Below are 26,573 nucleotides of genomic sequence, written 5' to 3'. Positions count from 1 at the left end.
AACCGACATAAACAGCTTTAAAGCTTATGGGACAGAATGAGCTGCAGTGACCTTAGGCCACCCATGATTATTTGTAAGAGCTTAATCGTGCAAGTGTACATTCTTAAATGAACTTCATCATTTTAATTCCAGCTGATTAACTGAGCCTGTGTAAACTCTTTCCTTAGCATCGCATCTTAGAGCGACGATATGAAAAGTCTCCTTTAAACCTGCAATAAAGAGCCTACTCATGCATTCTCTGTGCTAGTAAGCACTTCCAGATGTAACTGCACTGCTGAGTCTGGCAACCATCCATATCAGAGGATGTAGCTGTGGAGTGGTGTCCACTGCAGTGCTAACTGCAGTCAGGCAAAACCTGAACAAACAATCTTTATTAAGCAAACCAGCCTTTTTTAAAAAAATGTACAGCACAGTGAGACCAAGAAGCAAAAGAGGAGCATAGAAGCTGCAACACAGAAATATCGCAGTCATGCAAATCGCCTTTCTTTGTACTTGTCTTTGACAAAATTGTGCTGCAGTATGTCTCAGTCTGTGAAGCTACTGCTGCAAAGATCGTTTAGTGATCACATCAGATACTCCACTACTAGAGCCTTGGATCTCCTTAATAAGAATACCAGAGAAAAACGACTTGCAGGTGAGGGAATATGGCTTTCTTTCTGCACAATTCCATCTGTAAAATACATTTGACTATGGTTAGGATGTTTTTAGTGTGGGAAGAAACGTTTAAATGCCTATTCTGTAAAATGGATTTAGATAAAATAGGAGTTAGATGCTAGACCTTAATGATGCAGATCTAAATGATAAGGCAGCTTCATTTAGGTCATTATGTCTTATGTCCTACAGTGAGTATTTTGAATATTATCCGCAGGATAAGCTTAATCTTTTGTTGTGAAATTGTGAAAATAAAGCGTCTAGCTGTTGCAGTTTCAAGCTATAAACAATGGTTTCCTTGTATAATTGTGAAATTTGACAAAATCAAATGGAAAACTGCTGTGTCATAATCACTGACCTATTCAAGAAGGGCATATAAAGAATCTGTACTAGCCTAGAAAAATTGTTACTGTAGAAAAAAAAGCATCACCCTCACCCTTTTTGCCTTTTCTGTCTGTATAGAAGTAGTATTATTATCATTTGCCTGTTTAAAAAAACATTTTGTGAACTTCAAAATATTGTCAGGACAGACAGCAAAGCTGCATGTACAGTGATTGTTTAAATGGAGAAGCTTACAGGGCTTATGTTTATGTAATACTTTTTTGGATGTTTGTCTCTAATTAGCAGTAAAAAGGAAGGCATTTTAAACTGCATTGCAGCTGCAGGAATGAAATGACCTGAAAATCCCAAACACGTAATAAAACTGGAGAAGGACTGAGGTTAACTGCACTTAAAATTTCTGACCGACCTGTAACATATGCATTCATTTTGTTATGAAATATTAAACAAAAAACATTCGGTGGGATTTTTCTAGTCTTTTACAGAAGAGAAAAGGTCAAACTTAATTGATGTTCAAAATGAAGAAATTAGCTTTGAAATTGCCAAGCTACATGTCTCAGGAAATTGTAATTGTAATGTACTGTTAACTTCTGGCTGAAGCCAATGGTTTCTGGTATTTCCTCTGGCACAGTTTCAGAATAGACCCATCTGACAAATTAGTGTTGTGCATATTTAGATGCAAATATTATTCCTTGTGCCACTTTCCAATTAGCTTCTGCCTTGATTAATTGTTTTGTTAACCTATTGTTTGTTTTGTTAACTGGCATTTTGTGCAATAAATTAAGTTTTTAATCTAGGATTACACATTTACATTTCATGGGATTGTTTGTTCTAAAGTAACTGCTACATTTTAGATTATCTGACATATCATAACAGAAAGTAAATATTTTTAAAATTTCGGAATCTTTTTTAAGTATTACCAATAAAATATTTTTTTGTTGAGATATTTAAATGGTGACAAAATTGCATAATGCAGAAAGTTAAACCATTCAGCAAGGGAAGATGCATTTATGTGCCAATAGTTTCAGAGCTGATAAAATATAAAGCAGTTCACCATGACAAGAACAGGATTCTGGGTGATCTGTAGTATGTGTCTTTTCTGATTTTATCGTTAGAACTTTATCAAATAACTAGCAACAACAGTAGAAAATGCAGTGGAAAAAAATGTATTAATTAATGTATTTATAATGTCTTCTGAAAAATATTGGCTAGCAACAATGTAACGTTAATATAATTTAACATAACGTAACAATAATGTTATTTGGTGCCTTCGTGGGACTTAATTTGAACACAGAAACAAACCAGAGGACACAAATGGAACCTTAGTGGAAGTGTTTTTAAAAAGGATGACGGCAGGCATTTCTTCATCCAAAGGGTTGTGGGAGTATGAAACAAGCTACACAGCCATATGGCTGGCAGATTTACTTCTTCTTTCAAGAAACAACAGGATGAGAACTTCAAATCAATTAGCTAATTAGCTAATAGTGACCATATACACTAAACAGGCTGAATGTCTTTTGTAATCCAGTCAGGTCTAGTCCGTTGACATGCCAGTGTTCTGCTAGTCACGTCTACTTGATTTTCATGTTTTACTAGCCAAACCACGTGGTTCATTGATCATAGAGGATGAAATGATGTCACATTCAAATCTGCATTTCATCCCATCACATGAGATTTGGGGTTGCAGATTTGGAGTGCTGTAGTGCAGAATAATGAAACATGCAGAATGTAATGTTCCAGTGGCTGCAATACTTTTACTCCTGGGGAGTAAAAAATGTCTGATTAAATCCCTCATTGTCCAAAATATAAGCAATTATTTTGATTGAAAGGTTATTTTAGTCACATTTGTATGTATACCTTGAGGCCATTGCTGACATATAGAGTACTCTAAATTATGTTGAAATTTAGACCTTTTAAAGTTATTTTAGATGAAAAAGGATTGCAGTTGAATATTCACCACAGCAATGAGGTTTCGATCATTTTTGTGGGCATTTTCTCAAGAGCATGCATTTCCACCTGTGGAAGAGCCATTAGAAACATTGTTCCACAAAGACTGTGGCTATCGTATAGTTCATTGGAATCCCTGAAGTCTGTTAACACGGTACTGTATATTTAGAAGTCATGACTAATTTCATTTTTGTATCACCACAGCTAATGCCATTTTTATTCTTTCCTCTGCCACTTAAATGATGGACTTCTCAAAGATCCAATAACATGCGATCATCACTTTTTTGTGCAATTAAGCAAAACGCAAATATATACATAGTTATTGAGTCAGGGGAAGACTGAACTTCAGACGTGACCATTCTGGACCTGCTCTGCTGCTGAAAGCGTAGTAATGTCTAATCAGAGCTGCAGAACTTAAAAAAGAGCCTGGTGTTTATTTGAAATCATTCCTTATGAATATTTAGGTATGTCAGTTTCTACCAGGCAGATAGAAAGACCAGATCTCAAGATCACCACCAATGAGAGGAATCCGGTAAGGATTTGTAGGAAGAGTAGGAACTCTTCACCAGCACACTCATCATCTTATCTGGTTACCAATGGTGGTGGTGAGACATGGGTTCGCCTCTGTGTCCCTAAGACCAAGACTTGATGAGTTGAGGAATTGGGCAGCAAAAGCCTCACCTGGCAGGGTTATGACTGTCACCTTCTGGGATGTTTTCAGATCACATACAGTACATGTGTTGGCCAATATTTTGATGACTTACAGTCTCAGCTACTTAAAGTTGTCAGGAAAAGTGGACAATGAAACAGTGTGTGTAGACCATCATTATACAACCCTGTGTTTTTGTATATATTTGAGTCGCAAAATGTTTTGAATGTTTTTTGCTGTAATCAATTAATTCTAGTGATTCATCACCATTAATACTTTACCATATTGTGTGCTGCAAAATGGCCATATTTAAAAAATGCTTAATTTATATAGACTGTCACCTTTTTGGAGAAACAAGCAAAAGAAAAACAAATATGTTTTTCAATAACATTGCAGTTAAAAACAATAACTGTTTCCATTAAATTTGATTGTCGAGATTTTGGAAAAGTGCACAATAGAAATTGATGGAGCTCAGGCATTTCCAATTCTGTTTATGAAGTAATGCAAACATCTATTTTAGTAAGTGAATTGTATATAATTCCAAGACCCCATAAGAACTATGTACAGCTGACAGCAGTTAACAATTTTAATTCGCATTTAAATTTATTTTACTGGGCCCTAATAAACATTATATCAGAATGCTTATTTATATCATCACTAATAAGAGACAACCTTTGGAGTTTGAATTCAATAACATGCAATATAAAAACTGAAATGTATATAAGTACCTAGAAGAATTAACGTACATAGTTACACACAACAGCTATGTCTATACATGTGTCATTTAATTGAAATTCTAAACATAATAATGACTTTTTAATTTCTTTTACATTTTTTTCATTTCTTTAGTAATTCTTCAAGAAAATAATTAGGTCAATTCCGATGAAAAGGAAAAACTGCTAGCAGCTCTCAAATAGTGACACATATGTTAGCATAATTAACAGTTAATTCACAAGGTGTCATTCTGAGAGCATTCACAAATTCCAAATGCTTTATATGTGAAACTGCATGTAACAAAACTACAGATAGAGGTTTATCCCACGCTGAAAGGAAAAGAAAAGAGACCCAACGTTTCGGCTGTGGAGCCTTCTTCAACCTTCCACACCTGAAGAAGGCTCCACAGCTGAAACACTGTGTCTCTTTTCTTTTCCTTTCAGCAGGATTAAACCCTCACCTGTTCCTTTGCAGTCTACACATGCTGACGCAACTCCCTACTTAAATGTCTGTAACAAAACTATTTGAAATAGGAATTTAACAGACTGTTACAGATGCCAAAAATAACAGGGAGGAGTTTAATGTGCTTTGAAACAATAGGCACTGTCATAGTTCACCAGTGGTGCACAGTTCTGAGTCATGGTACCTTAGGTTGCCAAGTAGCAAACATTAATTCACCAATTAACTTTTAATCCCTAATTTTCCAAGTTCTTGACATTGTTAACACGTGGCCTTGAATGAACGCGGTGCGACTGAATAGATACAGGAACACCATGACTGCTAATGTCGCAGTTTGCAAAGCATGATGTCTGGGTTTCTGACCTTGCGGTGACACCCAGTCGAAACCTCGCTCTCGCTTTCAGGTCACGGAGAGGCTGCAACCAACATGTTTGGATTGCTCACATCCGGGGAAGCGAATGTGTGGGTGTTTGCTTCGTGGTGGTGCTGGAAGCCTCTTTCATTAGGTCCCCACAATTAAAGCCAGCTCCAGGCCACAGGAACACAAGCAGTGACCTCTAAGGCAAAGTTTAACTGCCGCTTTGGGTTGGCACAAAGCCTGTGAGCTTCCATATACACGAAGACGCTGGGTGGTTTCCTGTGATGCAGACTCTGCCCTGGCTGGTGTTGTTGGTCAGCTCTAGGATTCTGTTCTGTGGGTCTGCTGGTCCCACTAATATTTCTGTTACAGGTCTGGTGTTACAAGCACCTCATTGCTTCATTGCATTTGACACCTAGTCTGAATACTGTATGTACATGAGCTGATCTCCCAACTCTGGAATGTTTTAATTTAATTATCCTCTTTTAAATCACACCGACGAGCTGAACAATAATGTCTTAAGGGATCTACATTCAGCAACTTTATCTAGATAATTATTTTATGGATGTGGCTGATTAAAGCCATGGGCGTGGTTTACGATCACTCTGGTCAAAACTGTAAACTTCTGGTGTTAGGCTCAAAGAACCAGGTACTGGAGTGACAGATGTCTTTGAAGTTAAGAGTACAGTTGAAAGCAACAGAAACTCCAATCACTCATGACTAATGCAATGTCATGGATTATGATAATTATGGATAAGCTCTTCTATCCTGTTGGTAACATGTAGGTCAGAGATTACCAAGGTATTTATAGCTTGTAATATGCTTGATGGTGTTTAACTACATATCTACTTACAGTAACTGTCTAGCAATAAATTATATCCTAACGTGTTTTTTCTGTTGCACGAAGTGTTAGACGCAGATTCCTATATCTGAGTCATCTAAGTCAACAGAGATGTTTTTTATACTGTTGGCTGCGGTATGTATAATTCCTGCCCCCTAATTCCTATATTTAATTAAAATTGGAACATTAGGTAAGAACAAAAGTGGTAGAATATTATTCAGAATGTGTTTCCTCCTGCGTCTGGAAACAGTATTTAAAATGTTTTCATATTTCCTTAATGCATACACTAGGAGAGCATTTTTTATATCTAAGTGTAACAACTGGGAGTTTGTGGCTTTGTTGTTGTTATGTTTTAAATGGCTCTGAACAGCCATTAAAATGGTTAACATTCCACATAGTCATCTGGATGTATGAAGATGAGTTCCAGATGTGTTCCTCTTGCTTACATTTTCATGAGGTACAGAAGGCTCCCGCGTGCATGTTGTGTGTAAAGTTCCTGCTCTTGATGCCAGCATGTGAATTCCTTGCAAAGAAATGAGTGTAAATTTGAGTCAGCAGCACCTACTTTCCCATGGTAGTTTAAGCCTGTAGGGTAAGAACCCAGGGACGGATCGGAAGATTTTTTTAATAGAAAGAATGAGCATTTCCCAGCAATCACATAAAAAGTAAACGTATCTGTTGAAAATAATTTACTGAAAATATATACTGACAGGAAGGGGCAGCACAGTGTTGAGCACTGCTGCCTCCAAGCATTGGGTTCAGGGTTCAGGTCTGGACCTGGGGTGGTGTCCGTGTAGAGTTTGTATGTTCTCCCCGTGTTTATGTGGGTTTACTCCAGTTTCCTTCCACAGTCCACACATACTGGAAGGTTTATTAGCCTTTGGGAAAATAAGCCCAGATGTGAGTCTGTGTATGTCTGTGCCTGTGTGTGCCCTGCAATGGACTGGCATCTCACCCAGGGTATATCCCACCTTGCCCAGTGCTTCTTGGGACTGGTTCCAGCTCGCCTTTGACAAAGTCACATTCTGGGTTTCTTTCATTTGCATAAATTCAACAGCTCATGGCAAAAATGCACAAACTGGAGCTGACTGAATGCTAAGGGCACTTTACACTTCATTCCTGAAATTCTCATCAATTTATCTGTATCTGTGTTTCTTTATCCTTTTCAGGTGCTGATAATTATTTGGGGTACTATGGGTACTGAATACAACCATTTCTGTTGAATATTTGATGAATGCTCTGGATCTGGGAAAAGCAGATTGCTTTTGGGTTTCCTGTTACAGAAAACATCTTCATTTTGGATCTCAACCTTCATTTTGAGACTCATTTTCAGCCCTAATCATAAAGCCATGTGCTTTTCACAGCTGTGTGTACTTCAGCGCTGTGAGCTGCACCATTCAGCATGATCCTGGCAGCCAACTGAAGAGCCCATTAGTGAGGCTGCAACATGACACCCTGTGCACAGAAAAGTCAAATACAGCATCTCACTGGGAAACTAGGCAGGGATGGTGGTGATGCTGCTGTTTACCTTTCCAAAAGTAAACATTGAACTTAACCTGTACTCATCTGCATGTAGACAAAGAAAAGGTGTCAATATAACCAATCAAGTCAAAACTATTTTAACTCTTCAGTTCTTCTCCTCAAAATAGCTGAGACTATTTCCAGAGACGGACACAAGCACTATACACCTTGTACAACAAGGGTAAAAAGTCACATGGCGCTATTTGCGTAACAAAAACTAAAACAGTCAAATAAAAGTAAAATAAAAAAGTAAAATAGTGACCTATGCATAGATGGCCCAATATTTAAAACACTTAGGCACTTAAATACTTGTGCTTCCTTTACTGACGAATACACTTAAGTTTTGAATATAGAGCACAGGAACATTAAAGTACCATAAAAATAATATCAGGAATATTAGAAGCATTGAACTCTAAAACCCTATCCCAGTTTATAAATAAAAATGCAGAATTTACATTAATTGCCTCTAACGTCCTATAGAAGATTGTAACTTCGTCCAGTGACTAAGATTGTAACTTCAGTCCAAACTAATTGTTGCAAGGGGAATTAAATGTACAGTAACATTCCTAGGCTGCAATTGAAAGAAAAGAATACCTGAGGTTGCCTAACAAATTTTATCTTCAAGTACAGTTAACATGTGTTGTTTGTAAACTTGTGGCTTCTCTTGTGAAAATCACAGACAGGGTGGGCACATACAGTACACCACGTTTCACAGTGCAATCGATTTAGACTGGATATCTCATGTTTGAAGGTGCCATTGAGCAGGAGTCGCTATGTTCTTTGACGTTAACTGGCTAGTGGGAGGTGTCCTCTCAAACTGGGGGTGGGAGAATAATGATTTGCCCACCACTATGTGCCCATATAGAGAACTCCAACCAGACATGCTAAATTCCAGTGCTAACGCTAAACGCTAAAGACCAGAAATGCCCAATTCATTTGACTCTTTTATGCAGTCGTCTGGAGATTAATATGCGGCATTTATTTATTACTCCGGTGTTTGATTTTGAATTTCAACAATGGATTTTACATAAAAAAAGAAACTTTCTTGGTCTCAAAGCATTTCAAAGCACTGTGTATTCAGTTAAAATAATGCATGAACGATGGGTGTTGCAAAGTGTGATGCATTAATGTCCACATCACGCAGACTTATCCTGTTTCATTTCTGTGTCTCATGACATCTAATGTCCACGATTCCTGAAACCTCAGCTCTCACTCCCACCTGTGTTCTAGAATGTTTAAATGTTTCTTTAATAGAGATGCTAACCAACCAATGGACAAAGTAGACAAAGATACTGGGAAAGTAAACGTCATTGTGACTGCAGGTGTCACAGACAAAAGGCCATTAGGTAAGGTTTTGGATTGACATAAGGCTAGGTTTCAGGTTAATTTAGTATACTATAAGGTTGGGCGAAAATGAGATTATATTTGGGTTCGAACAGTTTATGTGTAGGTGATATGGACATATCAGAAGAAGAGGACTAGAGTTGAGATGCATTTCAAAGTGAGTCTTCGTTGAAGATCCAGGTTGAAGAGTTCAGGTTTGGTTAGAGGTAAGATGTTGGCTGGATTAAGATAAACGTCAAGGTTGCAGATTCACAAGGATAATGTGATTAACATAAGCTGACTGATTTCCATACAAACCTAGTTTCTCTCTGCCTGTCTCTCTGTTCTGTCCAGGTCTGACTTTCACACGAGCAGGTCCTGCAATCCTTAATTCCCTAGTGACGCAGCCAAGTAAAGTCTCAGCACTCTTATGAGTGGTTATACAGTAACACAACTCACTACCCATTTCACAGGCTAACATACAGCATGTCCTTCTAGCAGGAAGCAGGTATCACAGGTTGCAGATATTATCTCATTTCCCATCAACACACACACCCTGCAGGGCATGAGCTGCTGACTCCCTTCAGGACTGGTCAGGGAGATAACTGACCCACAAACCCCGGAAATAAAAATTTGCATTTGCTTTCTCACGTTACACTTTTTACATGACAGCCACACATGTCTTTGGAAAATTATTCATAACCTTTTGTCTTCCATGCAACAGAGAGCAGGTCTGTGTTAGCCTGAATATATTTGTCGGAAGACCGTATATTTATTCCAGCATACTCAGAAGGCCAGGACAAACTTTGCATTCTTTACCCCTGGAATAGCTGCTAAGCTCCCTGAGAAATGTGGGGCATTTTAAGATTTTCGTCCTTTAGGGGAAAAGGCACCATTTACTCCGGGGCAGAGGAAAGATAGAAATCATAAATCCTCATTACAAGTTTAACCCCTGACCTCTGCCCAATTTCAGCATTATTTTTCTGTGAAGAATCAGGCAGTAATTTGCAGAGCTTCCTGAATGTTCAGGGACTGGGCGTCAGAGCTTTGAAGGCACCAGCATGCCACGTCGCAAGAGAACAATTTGGAGCAGGGGGAGTACACAAAGCACAGGAATCGGAAACAGATGATTCCAGAGGTAAAGGGATTAAGTCAGTCCTGCTGAGTCCTTTACCAGGCAACTGTTGGAGGACGGCATGCTGTTCTTTCTGAGTTTTGGCCAACACGCTAAATTATACAGAGCCCGGTTCTGTGGTGTTGAAAGCAGCTTTTGTTCACACCGCTGGGAGACTCTACCATTCATACACAGTGTGATGACTTTAAAGTGCATTCAGTAACAACTGGGGTGTTAAGGAAAGGGTATGATAATATGAACACAGAGGTCCATTCACGTCTTTTCCTACTCAATTGTACTGTACACCTGTTTCCTTGTGATGTCTGTCTGTGAATTACAGAGACAAACAGCCTTCTTCAGAGCGGGCTGTGTGATCCAATTATTATCGTTATCTTCATTTAATTTCCTGAGTTGTCTGATAAATGTTTTCATCCCTGCTGAGCGACTGACCACATCATAGGCTTTGTGACTCACTTCAAGTCATTCCTGGTAAACCTGGTAAAAGCCGAATCACGGGCAGCAGTCAAAATCTAGCAGAGGTACATTCCCCTCTTTGTCCATAATTATACAGGAGGGTTCTATGCAATTAAGCAATATGTCGCAATGACCTTCTTTTTTATTAAAAACATAATTAGGTCATGAGCTGATTTTCATACCATTACCATTTATTTAATTCCACATAGTTTTAAAGGATAATTTATAACAATATTAAAAATAATTTAGAATGTAAAATAAATCAGATCTAAATCACGGGTGGTTGAAGCTAATTCTCAAAATACAAAGCAATTAAAGGATGAAAAGAAGCTTGTCACTTAGGGCTGAAACAAATTCCCAAAGGCATCGGGAAAAGGCCACGACTGGGCTTGTGACCAGCCAAAGCACTAACATTTCACAGACCAGTCTCGGCACAGGTACGCTCATTCTGCTGAGCAACGACTGTCACCGTAAAGGCTGATCCACAGCGTGTCTGCTGTGAAAAATCACGGGGAGGAAGTGTGTCGGGCCATTGCTGGTGGTAAATCAGGCTGCACAACTTGGCCACATGCTTTGCATTTGTTGGATTCTGTCCCATTGCGCTTGTGAGGCCTGGACAAGGATGTTCTTGTTGACTGGACCCTAGGCCCTGGACACGGTCACCCAGCTCTTCCTACAAATACTCCCTGGGGTCAAGCCTGGAGGGCAGGACATTCAGGGCATTGGTCCCGCGGTCTTCTCTCAAGCGAGCTGTTGTCGGACAAGGGGCACGAGGGCCTCTGGAACTGAGTGTCTCCTCTTCCTGCCGGACTGCAGGTGAGGTTCCAGGACTTGGCAGTCAAGCAAGTGGAGCTCTCTGAAGGCTAGACAGCCCTGCCCATCGCAGGCACACTAGTCTGCACACAGCTCCCTCACATCTGCTCCCCACTTGCTGGTGTCTGTCGAGTGTGACAGCACGTGACCCTGATTCATTGCTAAAATGGACTGGACTCCACTGCCAGCAAGTCCACCCAAGGTACTGCTCTGGCGTACAGAGGACGAGATGGGCCTCTGGTCCATTTTCGATATTGTTTCTTCCTGGGTTTCATCAGGCTTGACCAGCAGACCCTGTTGCTTCATCACTGATGCCCAACCAGCTCTCGCACTAATGAGATTATTTAGTGCTTCTGCAACAGTCAAAGTCACTCATGTGTTTGACGGCCTGTAACTAATGATCTATTAATCACAGTGATTCCAAAAGCATTTAATCAAAATACCATTTAATTAAAAAACGTGCACGGACAAACAGAGTGAGCGGTTTCTCCGGATGCTCGGTATGTTAGCACTGCATCTCTGTGTTCTGCGCAGCTTGTTTAGAGCCTTGTTTCAATTCACCCATTCTTTCATCACTATCCACTGATAGGATCACATTGCTTTGCTTGCATGTGTGGTTTGTGCCTTCCTACCCACCCACACTGCTCATGGAAAATGTTAAAACTTGAGGGTGAAGAGCACAGGCCATTCTCTATAGCAGGACCAGGATCGAAGAACCGGGACTATTGAAAGTATCATTTTTTGGAACACATTTTGAAAGGAGATCCATATACCTGTATACACATGTTCATCACTCGTTAAAATGTTTTTAGCTTTTTTTAGTGATCGTAAGAACACTGTTCCTTTCTTTTTGATTACCACTTGCTTTATCCATACACAGATTGAAGTATTGGCGTCCAGCAGAAGCAACATTAATTAATGTCAATGTTCATTCCGTTTCATCAACATTCTTCGCCGAAAAGCGTCCCTACTTGTTCTTCCTGTGTCTCCTAAGGTGTAGGTCTTGCATGGGAGACCCGTGCCAGGAGATCTCAGATGACACATAAGCACACAATGGGTTTGAATAGCAAACAGGAAGGTCATTGGGGAGGAGTGGTTAGATTGGGAGGAGGGTCTTCAGTGTGATGAGAAACCTGATAGGTAGCCAATGAACTTGAGCCAGGAGCCAAGCGTGGAGACATTTGTTCGTGCTGTTGGGTACCAGTGAGAAATCTCCTGCTCTTTGTACTGTGTACTGCCAGCAGTGTGACTGTACAGGATTACAGACTTCTGGGTAGAGCGTCACAGCTGTGCAGGCACAAGCAATAGGCTGCCTGTGGGAGAAAGACGCTCTCTTTCCAAGGTAACCCCTAGATTTCTGGTTTGGAGGAGTTGGTAGCAAAGGACAGTTACTCCGATGAAGAGCAAAGGAGATGTATACAGTATGTCTGATTCAGTTTGACTTCCAAACACACAGACACGGAAGAGGTAACAAAGGCCACACAGGACTAATTCTCAGACTGAGCAACATATTTTTGTCAAAGACATAGTGGTGGATCAGAGGTTAATGCTCTCTCATGCATCTGGGAAAATTGAATACTGGAATTGTTCCCACCTGAGTAAATTTTAATAGGACAAAAAGCTGGGCACATTGTTCATAATTAGATCCAGTTAAGAATTTTAGATGTTAAATATCTCTGAATCCATTAACATTTATGATTGACTTTCACATCACAACTGAGATTCTGTCCTCCAAAAAATATGTCTCTATAAGCACTGAAATATTTAATGTTTTTTATTATATTTACTCCCTGACTGTAGTTCCAAAGCAATATTTTTAGAACAACAACATAATATAATAGTTCTTAGTACATTGAAATTGCATTGCACTAATTGACAGCAGTATTGCTGTTAAAACACAAACCTTATTGAATTCATAAGTATTCTTACCTAAATTGTCAAGACACAAACAGGACCCTTTACACACACTACATGTATCTGATAGATATGGAAGACCTGTGTGATGTCAATGTATTCAGTCAAAGGGTCAAGTGAGGCAAGTGTAGGACTTAGAGCTGCTGATAGGAAAACATGAAGTGACTATTGTAGGTCTGTTAGTAAGATGTAAGTTAGTAAGAAAAGCCGCTGGCAGGATACCAACAGCGCTTGTCCCGTGTTCAGCCCTACGTATAAGTCTGATTCTCTGTATTTTTTTATTGTTCAAACATACAATCTTTAGATTGTAAACTAATTATGCTGTCTCCAAAAGGCAAAATCAGATCTTAATTTAGGAAGTGAAATGGAAAGTAAACCTCACTCATCCATAAACACCGCATGTTCTGCATGAAAAAGGTAATTGTTTTGCAATAGCTTGTGTTATATTTCTCTGATTCATATCTAGAAATCACTTCATGGCAGTGGTGTCACAGGGGAGTAAGAAAGGGATGAATTATTTGCAGTGTTATTGTCTCAGGTGACACTAAGTGAGGCAGCACTCACAAGAGAGTCAATTTTCGTCATTAGAGAAGTGAGCTGTACTGTCTGTGTGTATTCAGCGACCCTAATGTCTGTCATCAGCGAACACTTCATAAACTTTGCATGTTAAAATCAGACTCCAAGGAAAATGGAAATAGCAACGTGAAAATGCTGTGATCCTTTCTGTTAACAAGTTTAACACAAGCACATGAAGTGCAAGAAACGCTCTGAAAAATATGAGTTTTCACAACAACATCATTAGAGTCAGAAAAGAGGAGTCTCCGAATTCACGTCTTTTTCTACAAGTTTTTAAAGCTTTTTGAACTTCATTCATGAAAAACCTACCAAAGGTCAAACTGCCAGGTGTGTATAAGGTCCCTTTCAGGAATGCACACTTTATTCCAGCAGGACAATCCTGAGCTGTGGATTCACTAGACGTGAAGTGACAAACTGAACAGCAGCCGCAGCCACATGACTGGGGGCTTAAGAGGTCCCCTTGAAGCCCTGTTCATTCACAGGGCAGAGGTCTTCCCTGAGTGGGCCTGGCTCCTGCTCCGGGCCATATAAACCCACACCAGCCACTCAGACTCCTCTTCCACTTGAGATAAAGCAGGGGTCGTCATTAGTATTGGGCACTCTTACAAAGCTTTTCACACACCTTGTTTTGCCAGTTCAAATGGGAGAAGTAACACTCAAACAGGAATTAATTTAATTGGCCACAGTGATGTTCAACTCCTTCTTATCAGGTCATCTTCACAGCTGGCATCTGTGAAATGTTCCCTGGCTTTTCCTTTTCGCCTTCTGTTCTCCAGAAAGTACGTTTTCCTCGGCCTCAGCTGCTTCATTTTGTGCAGCACTGCTGCCAAACTAGCCTGTGAAAACAGGGCCATTTTCATAAACATAATTCTGCTAATTCATGCCTGGTGTGTCACCAGCACTTTCTTGACTGGTGCATGTTTGGAATCTTTCCTTGAAGGAAGTAGTTTTTTTCTAAAAATAAATGAGATAAGCACATAAAGGGTTAACAGAAATAAATAGTTCAAGCACACAAATGCACTTGTCCAACCCCCATTATCCAAAACACAGGTCCTGAACCCCAACTGTGAAGTAGGGCTGTAAATGTATCATTCTGTTTGAGTTACGTCTGCAGACATGGGTGCTTACCGAAGTGTGTGCAGGTGGTTTATTTTGAAAATATGCATTTGGTGAATGACATCAACTTCAGGGCCGACTGTGAAACGAGGACACGAGACCACAGACAGAAATGAGGAAGGTGTGCACCCAGGAGTCAAAAGGCAGCCTTGTTTCCCACCGCCTGCTGTGAGGATCTGTGGGAGATGTCCAACCACACTGCTGACGCAGCTCCTCTGGGATCCCTCGAGGAAAGAGAACAAAATCCTTCCGTCTAGAGGCGGCAAATAGCACGCTGGGACTAATAACCTTTCTGTCTTAATGCTTTTAGTAGATTTACATTTAAAAAAATATAGGAAAAATATCCACGTGTATTTAACCACACAATAGAACCCAGCACTAACGATTACAGTCCTGGTCACCAAACATGCCCAGGTTTGATGTGTACAGTACCTTCAGAATTCAGGATTAAGATCCGTCTGAATGTTGTACAATGAAAGGGATATTTCATTGACTGTTTTAATGTAACATGAAATGAACAATAATAAACATTTTCTTCTTTCACAAAATAAAAGAATATACAGTATATGCACACACATAAGAAGTACTGTACAGTATATCCATAGTTTTCTTATTGTCCAATACAGGCAGACACAGACACACACCCTAGCAGTCTTTTAAGATATCCAAAAGCACTGTTTTAATACATTGATTTTACAATGTAGAGATGTAAAAAGTCTTAATTTACATTTCTCCAACATTCTCCTTGAGGTGTTATTTGTATTTCTTTTTCACACAGGAAGGGACTCTATCTGCATCTTATTCAGAGACCTTTCAAATGATGAAACTGTGGCCTGAGTACACAGCAGGCACGATACCTTGTTTATGCTGTGAAAGCCAAAGGTACAGCTTGTACAGTCTGAACAGGCAAACCCAAGGGATTAAAATAAAAGAGTTTCAAATTCTTGTGACATATGTTGCTGTGGTCACGCTGGATAGAGTTTACAGCTGGACTAAATTAAGTAACACGATAGGATTTAACTGCGCCGTGTGGACTGGGCCAGCAGCCATCCTTACTAGATCCTGTCCATTGTCACTCATTCATTATCTCTGATACAAAGAGACCGGCCCTCTTTGTCACTGACTTGAGACACCCAGATATTAACAGTGTACCAGGCCGCCTGATACTAATATTACTTACAACAGAGTAACACACAAGGACTAAACACAGGGCTTGATCTGTGTAAGTGTGCTTCTGTGGGAGGGAGGAGCTCCTGTCAAAAATGGTCAGATATAGTAGTATCCTCAGCCCTGTCTAGCAGGAGAAACCACTGAGAGGAAGCTACAGCTCAGATGTACAACAACTCCGCTGTCCTTGTGAACAATCACTCCTGCCTTCTAGCAGATCAATACAGGATCGTGTCAAACATGTTTCGTGCAACTGACATGAGAAGAGAAAATACTGTGTGAATATTTCACTGTGAGGCACAAAGTAATACCAACACAATACTGATATGAGCCAGGGACAGAAATCAGTCACATGTGTGTACATTTTAATATCAAGTAGGTGGCTGTGTCAGCTACAAATAAGGTTTTCCTCCCTGCTGGAAGGAAAAAAAAAGAGACACAACGTTTCGACTGTTGAGCCTTCTTCAAGTGTCAAGAAGAAGAGCCACTTGCAGAATTCTCCACAGCCAAAATGTTGTGTCTCTCTTCTTTTCCTTAAAGTGTGGAATAAACTTTTACTTCTTTAAAAGATTTAAAATCTTAGGGTTTTATAGGTAGACACGGACCCCAGCGACGCATACGTTCTGAAAGTGGTACTTTACAATATTCCCATGGAGGTCTTGTGTTTGGAGAAGTGTTATCTGTTTTTTTTTACTTAGATAAGCGATGGTGAGAGGAGGAATGACACATGACACGTACTGTATAAATACCAGCTATATCTTAATATGTGCCATCTGTCGCTTCATTTCACAGGCACAAGGAAAAAATGCTTTAAAGATATTTGTGATCCGTGACTATATATGCCTGTTTTGGACTGGCGTCCCATCCAGGGTGTGTGTGCTGCCTTGCACCTGTTGCTTGCCAGGACAGGTTTCGACTCCGGCTCCCTCCCAAACCGTGTATTGGATAGAGCAGTTAGGAAATGGGTGGAAAGGCGGAGGGGCTATACATGAGGATTGCTCCTCCTTCAATCCACCTGTCCTGGTGAGTGCTGTGGATAAAAGAAGGAAAAAGTTTCTTAAGTGCTTTTTAACCCCTCCAAAAATTGGAACATTAGCCATCGTTGCAGTGTTGCAGCTCAGGGGGCGGGGCTTATGCTGCTGGGGGGCGGGGCTTATGGTGGCAGAAATGACTGCTGGGAAGGACAGGCTGATGTTCCATACAGTAATTATAATAATAATAATTGCTTACACTTATAAAGCGCTTTTCTACAGTAGTACAGTAGTTGACTGAGAGGATTAGTGGACTTGTCCTCACTCCCAGACATCAGTTTATAAAGTTCTGTAGCTCTAATCTGTTCTAAATATATTGGAAGCGTTGGTCTCTGAAGCCTAGGTACATCTATGCATAGTTAGAGCTTATCAGGATAACAACCTTAAGGTCTTTAGAGCTGTTTTGTGGAATATGAGTGCACTGAGAAGACTAAACTACTACATTTATATCGGGCCTTTTATTTTTACCAAAGTTGAAAATGAGAATACCATTCTAGGCTTTACTGTTAGCAGCAGATTCTAGAATTGAAAGTAAAAGCTAAAAGCTGTGATTGAGAAACACATGGTTTATCCTCAAAGGGGTCTGTTATACTATACAGAAACTTTCTGGCTTAGTATCACCCACCATCTGATGTAGGCATTTGTCACTTTTTAGGCTGGGTCAAAGGTTATTGTGAAAAATAAGACCCTTCTCATGTATCATCACGCATTTACAGCTTGCTTTCTGCAATAAGATACAGAAGGCCATATGTCATCTTCAGGATTACCTAGAATCCCAGAGGGACCTCACCTCCTGTCACTCAGGGCTCCTTACAAATTCATTCTTAAAGGAATCCCAAAGAAATTCAAAGTGATGAACTTCCTTCTGCTCTCCGGTGTGTAATCATTTAGAACGCTATCATCCTTCACAGCTGATTCAGCTCTGAAAACACAGAGATCAGGCAATACGCCTGACAGAGAGCAAGATACCCACCTGTAGCTCACCACCTCTGAAAGCAGCAGAGCCAGACACTGCGGTTCTCTAACTGGGGTAACGTTAGAGGTTTGTCCAGGACTGACTGCTCTCCTGACAGTTAACCTGACCTTGCAGAGGTGCTCACCCTCCTCCACTGACGTCTCGCTTCGAAGGCATTGTTTAAAGTGAAAGCATTCTCAATGAAACCCTGAATGCTCAAACTGCACATTCGCCTGGACAAAATAAATTACAAGGCAGGAAATTCATCAACAAGAGTGAATAATCACATCGTTCAAAATGTGTGCAGATTGTTAAGGGGGTAGATCTTTTTGCAATACACTGTGCTGTATACTGTTTGAATCCATAAAGATATAGAGATACTCTTATATATATATACTGTACAAACACATACATGCATAAATCTACCTGTAATCTGTCTCTCTATATATTTGTTTGAAACTGTAGTAACTAAAGTTAGATAGATACTTACAGTACACGATAATATTCGGTCAATGCTGAAGCAGATGTATTTTTTGTGGGAGCACATTATTGTTGAATTGAGCAAGCAACCTGTTCAGTAAAGAGAACTCTGGTCCTTGGGGGCTGAAGAGGGATTAGATTTTGGTACACATGATCTCTGCACTACATAGCTGAGCAAAGCACTGGCTTGATCACAGTCACCCCTGGCCGGTTAAAAACTGCCAATTTAATGATGATCTCTAAGCCTGCTAGACCAGATCTGAAGACCCCTGTGCGTTATGCTTCTTAGAATTTAACACTATGTAGCAGACTCAGTACTGGCTTCTGGAAAAGGTCACAGCGATGCACCGTTTCAAGGGAAAGTTCTGAGCTCCGTAAGCACATTTCTCGAATGCTCAAGCTGTCTCTCTGCTTGGTCTTTAAGCACTATGAAAACAGACTGACGTTCTTCAGGAAGTGCTATCTTGCCCTTTATCTCTTGTGTCAGTGTTGGTAGTCATGTATAACTAAGAGTCTGAAACTGCACAACCGGGAGTAAGGATTTTCTTGTAGTATTAAATTGAGTGTTTGGGATTCTCTACGTGATTTATTCACAGCAGAAAGGCAAAGTGGCACATATTTGGCATCCGAAATGCCCTGCCAGCACTTCCCTTCCTCCGAATGTAGATCATCCTGACAGAAAGGCGTTCCATGAAGGTTTTTATGTGACAGTTGAATGTAAATTACTTGATCTTGGCTAACGTCATGACTGAACGATGACGGATGGTGTCCATAACGGAGCTGCTAGTACTAAATTCTATTACTTTAACATGAGCAAATGTACAGTTTTTTTTTTAATTTATGGAAGCAATATGTCTTAAAGGCAATTAGAATTCCCTGAATGCATTGCCCCAGTGAATCAGCTTCAGAAGGGGTATAATAGTGGAATAATTTAACTCTGTTCAAAAATATTCTATGTATCATTGATTTTTTAATACTGTGTCAAACACATGCGCAGGTACAAGCAAACAAGCAGTCATAACTTTGGCAAAACGTGATCAAATTAATGAAATGCTCATAACACAACATACTGTAACTATCAATAAATATAGATTAAATGAAAAATTATCTTTCTTGAAGTTCTTTTTATTTTATTATTTTTCTTCTGCCTCTTTGCAGAATGTATGGGTCTAGAGACAATCCCTAACAAGTACTATGTCTAAGTTAGACGTGGTTGAGAAAGGCATGCATTGATCTGTTCTCTAGTGTTCCCAAAGAATAGAAAGTGTGCTCAGAGTATTCAGGGAAACAGCCATAGTTAGGGATAAGGAGTAAAAGTCTTGCATCTTGAATATATTAATTGCTTTGGGCCCGAAAACACCTTTAAATATTGCAGGAGTCCCTTTTTATATACCACTGCAGTGCAACACCCCTCTGGGTGACACACAGCAGCCCCACTACACAGCTGGTCAGGGGTAAATCAGGTGGAGGAGTTCACCAGTTTAATTAAGGGGGGGGAAGAGGTGACGAGATTGCACAGTCCGAACATTCTGGAAAGTGGAACTAAGCCAGGACACGGGGGGTTAACGCTGTGGTGGTTCTGGATCTTTAATGACCACGCTGCCAGGAACTTAGTGTAATGTCCTGTCTGAAGGACGACACTGCCTGCCACACAGCAAGTCTCCTACTTGTTTTCATTAGCTTGTGGGATAAATAAAATTCTAATAATTATACCTTACAGAAAATGACATCATGGTTTGGGCATTTTCTGTTTAAGTGGTTGTAACTGTTTAAGATTATGTGACCAGACGATGCTCTATTTAGATTCCACATAGTCTGTTTGCTGCTCACATGTTTAAATAATTGTTAAACCAAAACTATTTAGGTGGTTTCCTTACCATATTGAATGTTGCATACATAGATGGATTCTTAAACAACGTTGCACAATTTGTACAGTCTCTGTTTTCTTGTGAAATACAGTCTCTGCCAACTGAATATACAGTATATTTCAGTTTGAAAGGTTATGTGGGGGGGGGAGCTGGAGATGGGGTTTGTTTGAATGGAACCAGGAATGGTTTAAGGTGACCCGATTTGCTCTCTGGAAGTTTACTGACCTGCTTAAATTGCCTATACTTTTATATAGGTGTGTTCAAATTCTGTTCTTATTAAAGAATTCTTAAAACCTTGCCAGTCATTTGCATTCAGTAAAAAAAGAGTGTTCTGTCAACACAACTGAGAACAGGAGGCTGTTCTTCACTTGGAGGGCTGTGGGAGTGCAGAACAAGCTGCCCATGTTGTAAACTGATATTCTGGTTTAGCTCAAGAAACAGCTGGATTAAATCCCAGGATCAATTAGCTGCAAACAGGCTGACTGGGTGGAGTGACTCCATCCTGTTTGTTTGTAACCCTTCTTCTGCTCCTCTTCTTGGTGATGCCCATGTTGAGAGGCATCTTGGGCTTCCAGATTGTGCCCAACATGTTCACTGCTCAGCTGAATAACCTCGTCGTCATGTCCCGATTTACACTTTCATTTAGGCTGAGTTTTATTTTTATAGATAATTCATGGTGAATTCAGAACTAGATTAATTTAGAGAAAATGTTCGTATCGATAATAAAGCTCATACAGTATTGTTTCCTTTAATTAACAAGGATTTTTTTTTATTTACTAACAGTTGTATTTATTGCTGTCACTTTTGTGTGGCTCAGTTCCTTCAGCCTATCAGTGTAGGTCCTGTAGCGCAGCTCTTTGACTCAGTTTGTGCTTTGGAAGGGGAGCTCTTTATCTAGGTACTAGTTTTTCAGGATTCTTGTCTCTCCATCTCCTGCGCTACAGTGAGTTACACATCTCTGCTTTACCCACAGCCTGTAAAAAATAGGGATGGGCACGTTTCCAGTTTACTCATTGATTTACACTTCATTTTTTTATTTTATCCTCACAGTTACTGTTAGACCTTAACTGTTTCCAGCTTCTCACAGCTGATATCTCACTCAGTCCAACTTATGAAACTAAACTGTAGAGGAATTCAAAGAAGGATCAGTTTAAATGAATTAGATGGAGGATGTGCAGCACCTTGCACACTGTGGAAGAGCAGAAGAGAACACTTTTAAGGCATTCCTGGCTTACTGGTCCTGAAAGGCCAGCAGGCTCCTATTCCAGCTCAGCTATGATCTAGCAACTCACAACTGACTTAATTAGACCAATTTAAAAACCCCACATAACATGGAAAACCTACCAACTCACCTGCCACTCCAGTACCAGGACTGGACACCCTGCCAATTTAGAAGAAGCAAACTCTACTGTGCGTGCAATACCGTCTGGGTGAGAAATACGAAAATCCCTGTTTTACTTTTGTGGTAGTTTAATTTGCTTAACTTTAGAATATGTTGTGGACATTAATCATTCTGTGCAGGTCTCATGCAGTACAGCATATGGAGAAAGGCAGATGTTTTTTTTTTGTCTTTATGAGGATTTACTCAGATTTGACTTTGCCAAGTGGGTCAAAGATTTAATGAAAACCAACTGCAAACATCCTTCTGAAAGCATTAGGTTTAGTCCAGACAGGGATAAAGTATCTGTTGTCTGCTTCGAGAATCCTGTTACCCTCTTCACAGCCAGCACATCAGCCTAGCACTCTATTACACTGTCATGATGTATTAACTGTCTGAATCTGAGCTGTGATTTAGCACTTGCTTCGGTCCAACATCGTGAGGCAGCACAGGTCCAAAGTGTATACAGAAACGTGTTTTTGTCTGGAAATTACAGTTCATTCTCAGGACTAAATCTTTCAGGTTCAGTATGATAGAATAGATTAGAATATAGAGATATGGAGCAGCTATCTGTTCACATTTACATAAAGAGTTGTGAACTTCAGGAGCAAGCTTCCCAGCTGAGTCCAAAACAGGGCTCATTTAGGAATCCACTGGACAAATTTTTAGATGCAGTTTATTCTACTAAACTACCAAAAGAGCAAGATGGACTTCCTCCCATTCACAACCTATCTTAAGTTCTTAAATTAAATTCAGAACTTTAGCAGTGTTAAAACTATCTGAGACTGAAATGCTCTCCGCACAATATATCATCTTCCAAGACACTTATTGCACCTGCTATTTGTGATTCTGGTACAACACTTGTCATATAACAAACACGTTCCTCCTTGATTTAATAACATGATAACTACGTTGCACACAAGGCATCTAACCACAGGGCAAATAAACACAGGCATAAATCCAGAAAAATGTCTGCACATGCCCCAGAAGTTTCATTCCACCAATTTCTTCCTTCAGTGTAACACAAATTCCTTACCAGTGAGCAATTATTTACTATGTTTAAACAGTGTCAGTATCAAATGACAAATTGGACAGAGAATACTCTACCGCTCCTCACATATTGAATATGTTCAGCTCTGTGGGGTTATTTAAGCACACTTTTCTTACAGACAGGATCAGCAGCTGCCTGTTCGTGTTAACATAACCACCTGTAACCCCCGTCCATCTCATACAACCACAGCACTTTAAAACATGAATCAATGCCAAATTATTTCTCTTCTAACTTCTATTTGTAAAAGGCAACTTTACTAATAGACTAGTAAACCAGTACATGTTTGGTACTGAGGTTAGTACTAGGCTTGAGAAAAGTCAGTCAGTCAGATCTCAGTCTTGACATTAGCTCTGACATTCAATTAGATTTGAGTGACTTACAGCATTTTCTCTTCACTTAAGTGACTGTTACAGTTTTTTAAGAACCCAAGAACAAAAATATGAAGTAATAATTTATTAATAATAAAATAATCAGAAATTAAGGGCAAATTGTGAATAAAACATGTTTGCTTATGTGGTTGCCTTTAGCTTAGTGATTCAAAGCTCTCATCATCATTTTTCTAAAAAAATGTGCAATTACAGTATATATTTTAGAATTCAAAGTCAAGCAGCCAAAACATTTGAATGATAATCTTGGCAAGTTTTCATTGTTTAATATTCAACGCTATGGAAAAAAACACACACACACAATTAGAGTTAAGAGAAGAAAAAATGGAGGTTCTTGAATTCAAGAAATTGTTTGACAAGGTTAAAGATTGCGTTGTCTGTGTCTTATAGGAAACAGAAGTCACAGGAACTCACTGTGTACAACTCAAGGCTGTGCTTCTGTGGCTGTCTGTTTTCTCAAGGTGTTTCATGTATCTGTAAGCCAGCTCTGCGTCCAGCAGACTCATCATGTCCACAAAGCACTGTGATCACTACAATAAGCACGTCACAATGCACTGTTAGAGGGCGTTCATCTCAGAGCTCCGCTCCCTGATCTTCAGGCTCTGTTCTTTGGAAGATTAACATTTTACAAAGGCTTGGACCTGCTGGTTTGTTGTTGTTGTTGTTGTTTTTTTACCTAGTAAATTCATCGTTTCTGTACATTGTAGCTGGACACACTGGAAATCTGGAACTTTTTATCTTCTTCTGAAACATGAACTTTGTGGACTATGTACCTAGACCATGTACCCAGTACTTGTCAAGGGTGTCTCTATTTCAGGGGGAATTAAATTGAAAATGTCATTTTAAATACATCTTTATTCGGCACTTTAGTTAAGAAAAATTAAATTTGGTTTAAGCCTCTGCACTTAAATCATACAACAAATGCCAAAAGTATTCAGCATCTGACATAACCTAAGCAAACTAAGAACATAATGCAGAATACAGGAGCATAACAGCAGAGCTGGAAAAAGACCAGAAAGATATGGTGAGAACAGGCACTACCGAGGCTGCTGCTAAATTACTTTCAAAGTTAAATTGAAAGTTAAAACTACTGCAAAAGCAGGAGGACCTCTCAGGAGCTCCTGGAAACAACAGAGGCACTGCGGATGACTTGGGTCTTGAGCACCAGTCATACGAGATCAGCCCGCAATGGAAAGTGGGAACGAGGTGCGTGGTACAACACATTCTCAGCTGGGCCCTGATAGCCCCCTCTCAGTCCTCTCCGAGCCGAAAGAGCCGCCCCTCGGTGTGAGGAGCGATGCTCCCCTTCCAGATCTCGAGACCCTGTACCCATGCAAGCCCGGTCCCAGAAAAAAAGAGTACTTTGAGTACCTAGGTCCCCAAAAAGAGTTCCTGCCTATAACAGTCCCATGTCCTAAACTGAGCATCTCCCAGAACAGAGGCAGTTCATAAGGAGAAGAAAAGGAGACACTTTCTTTACAATGGACAGCTTATTCTGCCTCCTGTGGAGCATGGCAGTGACAGAAATACCGACCATGCCATAAGAAATCACACTACTGGCTGTAAAAAGTTAAAATAAGAGTTCAGACTTGAGTTGGGGACAGAACAAGTATTTACAGACGACACTTTCAAGACATCTGTTGTGTTTACTTCACAAATTGTCCTTTTTGGTGGTTTGGAATTAAAAATAAATGAGAAAAGCACACATTCTCACTTCAAAAAAGCTCTTTGTTAACTTTATCAGGAACATTGCATGGTACAGAATAATGGTGCCTGTGCATGTTTCTCAGCAGCTTCGCCTTAGAATTGGCAGCAGAGACCTTTTCGCCCGCCCTGCCAGTATTTTGGCTGATTATTTTTAGACGGATCTTTAGTTTGAGACAAGCATGGAAAAGGGGGCCAGAGCCTATCTCTGTTTATTAGAAAAGGAGATCAAAAGGAAGCTTATCATGACTGAAGTCAGTTATTTCCATCTTGGAACAAAGGACAAAAGGTGCAGTGTCTTGTCTTTTCCTTTCAGATCTGCTTGTCAATTCATTTCCCAAAGGAACCATGAAGCCCTGATAGTCTATTAAAAGAGCATTAATCAATGTTTGGGACTATGTCAGCTTACTTTGTTCATAACAGGAACAATGAAAATAGCATTGTATTGTTAGATCCTGCAAAAGTGATTAAAATTATACTTTAATTTGTCCCTCCTGACCTCAAAACACAATGAACTGGAAGACATCCAAAACAAACTCTTTTGATTTTTGGACACAGTTTTGCATTTTTGTTGGCCCAAGAGCCTTGTAGCTGCTACTAGAAAAAGAAGTAAAAATGAAATTAAGCTACTAGGTTAATTAGACGTGAAGCCCAACAAAATATAACAGAAAACTCTGCATCTCATCAAGGCTCAACCTGTCTTCCACTGAACGATGTTCTGAGCTTAAATAACAGACTTGCCGTTCTGGAAATTGAATGTACATGTGGCTGCAAAAATGCATATAGTTGCAATATAAATTGTTTTGCATTATATTTACCATATACCCAAATTCACAAATCTTTCTAAATATATTGCTTTCTTTTGAGATTCCAGGTGCACGAGTATATTAGTGTATACAGTATACACTAATTACTACAGAATACTGCTGAAGCACTTTTAAAGGGGAACTGCAGTGCTATTCTTACATTTCAGGGTTAGAAAAATTCAGCAAAGCAAAGGTAAAATGTACACAATAACGTGTTAAACCTCTAATTTACATCACAAAATAGACTAAAGTTCCAGGGATGTGCAGTGGCATACACTGTGATTAAGAACGAAAGCAACAAAACTTCGGGTGAGGTGAAGCGGCCCTGTACACTGTACACTGTACGCTGGACACTGCGAGCAAGCAGGCTTGTGAACACATCTCCTTTAATCCAGGAGAAATACTGCTCTTGACTTCGAGATGGTTTTGCGGACGAATACTACTTAATAGTTAACTCTGCATGCAGATTCTGTTGGAACATTCCTGCAGTGAAATGTCATCTGCACACCCTGTACTTATTCACTCGTACATCACAGCACATCAGTCATCACAGTGACTAGTGAGCAGGAAGGGCCTCTTCACATCGCAGCTCGTGGGTAGTCATGTCAGAACTCGGAGAGACCAGGGGTTTGCAACAACATGGCGACTTCCAGTACTTTCACAAAGTTCACAATTTCGTGCTTAATTCGAAATTTGTAAAAAAAAAATTCTATGCCATCAACTAATTTATTTTTTTACAGAGATTTAATAACCAGTCTAAGAAATCGGGACTGCAGTTCCCCTTTAAGAAGGGGGATAATTGCTTCTTTTTTAAGATGGTTCATTAAGAATAATACTTTACTCCAGTGATAATTAGCATAAACTATTAAATGTATGTTTGGTGGTTTATTCTCAAAAGAGACATGCAGTCAGTGCATAGCGGTCTGTATGAAAGATAT

General features: G+C 39.8%; 1 protein-coding gene across 2 annotated transcripts in view; it reads left to right on the top strand.

Annotated features, from left to right (window-relative positions):
• Positions 1-298: 298 nt before the first annotated feature.
• dlc1 (DLC1 Rho GTPase activating protein) overlaps positions 299-26,573 on the top strand; it is a 56,414-nt gene continuing 30,139 nt past the window's right edge. For both annotated transcript variants that reach the window (XM_088919922.1, XM_088919938.1), the window contains exon 1: positions 299-634. In XM_088919922.1, the coding sequence (XP_088776048.1) occupies positions 520-634 (115 nt within the window). In that variant the 5' untranslated portion in view covers positions 299-519. The remainder of the gene's footprint in view (positions 635-26,573) is intronic.

The sequence above is a fragment of the Atractosteus spatula genome, chromosome 1, assembly GCF_055471065.1.
Source record: "Atractosteus spatula isolate fAtrSpa1 chromosome 1, fAtrSpa1.hap1, whole genome shotgun sequence".
In the NCBI taxonomy this organism is placed as follows: domain Eukaryota; kingdom Metazoa; phylum Chordata; class Actinopteri; order Semionotiformes; family Lepisosteidae; genus Atractosteus; species Atractosteus spatula.
The sequence above is the reverse complement of the archived record's forward strand: the minus strand, read 5'-3'. Positions and strand labels throughout refer to the sequence as shown.